This window comes from Chenopodium album, chromosome 5 (assembly GCF_948465745.1).
Source record: "Chenopodium album chromosome 5, dcCheAlbu1.1, whole genome shotgun sequence".
NCBI classification, from domain to species: Eukaryota; Viridiplantae; Streptophyta; class Magnoliopsida; order Caryophyllales; family Amaranthaceae; genus Chenopodium; species Chenopodium album.
This window is the reverse complement of record NC_137838.1, coordinates 61,819,217-61,823,581: the sequence shown is the minus strand read 5'-3', so window position 1 is coordinate 61,823,581 and position 4,365 is coordinate 61,819,217. Positions and strand designations below refer to the sequence as shown.

General features: G+C 33.4%; 1 protein-coding gene across 1 annotated transcript; it reads right to left on the bottom strand.

The window, feature by feature from the left end:
• Nucleotides 1-408: 408 nt before the first annotated feature.
• Nucleotides 409-3,725, bottom strand: LOC145632982 (uncharacterized). The gene is made up of 5 exons (XM_081685300.1): nucleotides 3,390-3,725; nucleotides 1,189-1,254; nucleotides 1,025-1,108; nucleotides 862-936; nucleotides 409-761 (listed from the first exon to the last, which is right to left on the bottom strand). Exons 1-5 carry the CDS (start codon nucleotides 3,496-3,498, stop codon nucleotides 409-411), a joined length of 687 nt encoding a protein of 228 aa, XP_081541426.1. The 5' UTR covers nucleotides 3,499-3,725.
• Between the last annotated feature and the right edge of the window lie 640 nt (nucleotides 3,726-4,365).

Sequence of the window (4,365 nt, the reverse complement as noted above, 5' to 3'; positions counted from 1 at the left end):
ATCACAATTCACAGCTAACTAGACTAGAAATTTTCTATCTATTTTATATTTACATATATAATATTTCATATGAAAGAGTATAACATTCAACATTGTAATCAAGTAGTGTTTAGTAACGTATCAATTCTGATTTCAAAAGTATTTGCAAAAGCTTAGATACAAAAAAGTATCAGAGTTGTAGACTTTTACCCCCCAAATACTTGATTGAAGGAGTTAACCTCTATTCAATAAACCTATTACTCAGAGTGATCGATGAGTACACACTCTATTTTCAGTTCTTTACAAAGCAGTTACTTACAAAAACAATGATATGTACTGATATTTTTCTGTATAGTCTATACACTGTAGAGATAGTTTCTTATAGCAGTAATTGTTTTTGCCTAACAAAAATATGAATTATTAGACGTACTACTTTGATTTTGATTTGATATGATGCAGTGATCTAAGAACACTATCTCTCACCTCGTGCTGCATTACTCTTTTCCCTTCCATGAACTCGCAGCATTCACATTCGATCTTCACAAAACATTTGAAACTCTTTGGTTCTTCTCCGCTCATCACACAGCACTTTTGACTTTCTTTGATCTCATATTGATCACCATCTATACCCGGAAGATCAAATCTTACATAGAGAACCCACAGTACAAAATAATCCTCAAGAATCACCACAGCATTGTTGCATTGCAGCTTTTTTTCACAAACTTCTCCAAACCCACGAATCTTGAACAAATTCTCATCGGCCACAGAATCTAGAATGTGGGCTGGTTAACAATGAAATTACATTAATCACAGTTGCAAGTATCAATTTCAAAGGTATTTAAAGAAGAAAAAACAGAGGATCGGCAATATATAGTTATATACCTGCTTCTAAACTTATTTTCTCACCATTGCAGCAAGAACATTCTGGTTGATGAAGAGTAAATCCATCCATTCTACCTAGGTTTGGCCAGTGAACTATGTTAGATATATTCAATATGGAAAGGGTAAAAACATCCAATTACTTATGTACTTAAGTAAATTATACCAAGAGAGACATGAGGTAGATGAGCCAATTTTGATCCCTTTCGACCTTTTGATTTACCAGAAACTGCTCCTTGAACCTTGGAAGCTGAAGGGGGCAGATCATGAAACTAAGAAAAATGGAACTAAAAAAAAGCCAGAAAAACTTCAGTGTCTTCGCATTAATACCTGATAAACCTCCCATCTCAGGGGCTGATTGAGAGTGTGATTGTTTAGTTTGCATAGCCTTGGAAACTGGAGTAGTAAACAGCAAACCATAAACAGAAAAATCAACCTCATCTCTTTTGAGTCTTGCACATTGCAAATAAAAGTCAATCCCGTTCTTTTTTCACCTTGATTTGCTACTTCATAAAGTTTAGACATTCTTCAATACTTGATGTAAGCTAGCCCATAACTATTAAAGAAATATCTCTTCTAATTGTAAGCTTAATAATGCTTACTAGCTAAATTTTACCAACTTAAATTTGGGGCTATAGTAGAAGGAAAACATTTAAAAGTAAGCATTTGGCAACAAGCATGCAGTAAGCAGAAACCAGGTGCATGTAATCAATTTAACCCAAACAGCCACAAAGGCAAAGGGTATTAGACTAACCCATGGCAAAGTAACACCTAACAAAATAACAACATGAACGAATTCACATAGGCATATCCACATTACCACATATGTACTTATTACCAAGGTAAGAAAATTAACATCTAAAAGCACTTATTCTACTACACGAACTAGGAAAGACTCAATAATTTCCCAAAAAAAAAAAAAGGAAAGACTCAATAAACATAAATCATTATTTTAGTCATTTCAAAACATGGTTGTGAGTAGATGGTTGTATTCACTACTATAGTATCATAAATCCAAAGAAAAATGAAGGTTGTTAAAAATCAGGTATCTATTCCCAGTTCCTCAAACACATCTCCATACTAATTCTTCTACCACACAGTCTGCACTGCCCTCCATACTCCCTGCCATATTTCAAACAAGTAATGCTGATAGATGAGATTTTTTGCAGTCATGAATCTGGATGTTCAAGCATTAGTTGCATTTAATAAGACAAATTCAAAGAACTTGGTAAATAAGAAGTTTAAATTACTGAATCTTAATGTATGCACTGAATTTGTTGGTGGTCTCGACTATCTACTGCACGCACTACATGGCCAGTCCAAAGCAAATAAATGAAAAGCTACTTCAGTTTACAGCTACCAAAACACATCTCCAAACTAATTATTCTACTGCTCAGTCTGCTCTTCCATCATTTCATACTACCTCCCATAGTTCCAACAAAGGTCGATCCTGAAACTAGAGGTTCTTTGCACAGTAAATGCAAAGCCAAATGAGATGTGGTACGGAAGAGGGCAGGGTGACCACAATGGTGATCGCATGAGATACAAAAAAATTTGAGTATTTTGATCATTCAAGGATAAATAATGTAGACCTCATAGTGGACATTGTTGATGTTTGGAAGAGATCAAAAGGAGGATTGGAGGAAGCTTATGAAGCTACACACATTCAGGATGGATACACCTATAGGAAAAGAAATGACGAAACTATGATAGCAAATGCCTCCCTCTTCTATGTGATTCTGCTCTGGAAAATGAAGCAAAGGAAATTGTTTGCCTCCAAAAATGGCATATTTACAGCAATTATAATAAGAATAGATAGCTAAGCTAAGAATTAGTCAAATCCTAAATTAAAAAAGAAGGGTATGATCAATTACTCACTTAGGATGAAAAACTAAGTGTTAGCTTTATTGTCTAAGACAGGCTATTGTGGATAACTGGATACCCATAAATTGACAATGAACCATGATATGGGATCCTAAATTACCAAGATCAACCTAACCACAACACCAACACATCAAAAGACCTATCTAACAAAGCAATTCACCCCGGCCTGCTTATCTTATTGATTCCACATTACATAAAATCAAAACCCACAACATTTACACATCAACATCAATCAAACCACAACATAATCATCATCTTACACAAGAAAACAAAACATTTCTCTTATGGATATAAACATTATTATTACTATTCACGGTTTAAAATATATATATTGCTAGATTACATAACCCCTAAACATAGAAATCATTTCATCCAAATTAACAAATTTTTACCCAAAAATCAACTACCCGTAAGATTATAAAATAAACCCAGAATGTATGATGAGGAAAAATTAGACCCAGGAAAATTCTTAAACGGAAAACAGAGACCCATAAATTTTCTCGACAAATAAAGAGAAAACACAGATTATCTTTAAAAATAACACAAACCCATAAATAATCTTCAAAAAAAAATTAGAAAAAAAAAACCCAGAATTTGAAACATTAAGTTATATAAAAATTTGAGAAGGGAGATAAAGAAAAACATACTCTGCATACCCTTGAGGGAATACAATGTTGGAAGCTCTGTTAAATTTGGAAAATACATCCAAAAACAACCATTTTTCAGATTGGCATAGAAAGAACCTTGATAATCCATGGGTACTTTAACACGACCTCCGTAACTCCGCTTGTATTCGTCCAAATTTTTCCACAAACTTTCATAACTGGGTGCTTTAGCTACAAATTCGAAGACAGCATATGAAATTGAATCTTCTTGGATGTTGTTTCGGGTTATCTCAAACTCATTTGCTCCTGGTACGTCAATTCTCAATTAAATGCCGGAATCAAATGGACTGTTTTCTACTTTTGAGACAAATGGGTTTGGAACTGAATAATTGTAAAGCATAAAAATTAGTATATTCAAGTTTACAAAGTACTAAATATTACAAGGTATGCACTAAAATTAACCAACAATTATATTTATGAACAAGTTACCTAACTCCATTGTTGGTAGCTTGTGCTTTCTCTCTCTTCTTCTATGTCTTCTTTTCTCCAATTGTGTAGACGGTGGTTTTATTTTTTAAAAATTGTGTTCAAAACTACATATAGGATGTAACGCGGTATTTTATTTCTAGTATTCTCTGTATATGGTTATATGAGTTATATCCACATAGATTTAATAATTGGATTTCGGACCGCGGTCAAGTTAGATCATATCGGGTTAGGTTAATTTCCGATCATTATTTTTTTGGATCATGTTTTAATAATCAATTTGATTTCGGGTTAAATTAAGTTACATGTATAATTAGGTCAAGCCGGATATTGGGTAGGACTTTAAGTGACTGTTGGGAGATGCTTATCGGATCGGATGATCATCAAATTTTGTCAGCATTTGGATAATTAGATTTCTTGGATTCGGATTAACATTGGGTTGTTCGGGTTAGATTAAGTCATCTTGTATTTAGAGCTAACTAGTTTTATTTATTCTAATATGTAATAAGGGCTAATTTTTTATGATGATTTT

Excerpts from the sequence above, each read along its gene's own strand:
- LOC145632982 (XM_081685300.1), bottom strand. The coding sequence starts at position 3,498 with ATGGATTATCAAGGTTCTTTCTATGCCAATCTGAAAAATGGTTGTTTT. Across the intron at positions 1,255-3,389 it reads TTCCCTCAAGGGTATGCAGA|TTTCCAAGGCTATGCAAACT; the intron begins GTATGTTTTTCT and ends TTACTACTCCAG. Across the intron at positions 1,109-1,188 it reads TGAGATGGGAGGTTTATCAG|CTTCCAAGGTTCAAGGAGCA; the intron begins GTATTAATGCGA and ends TGCCCCCTTCAG.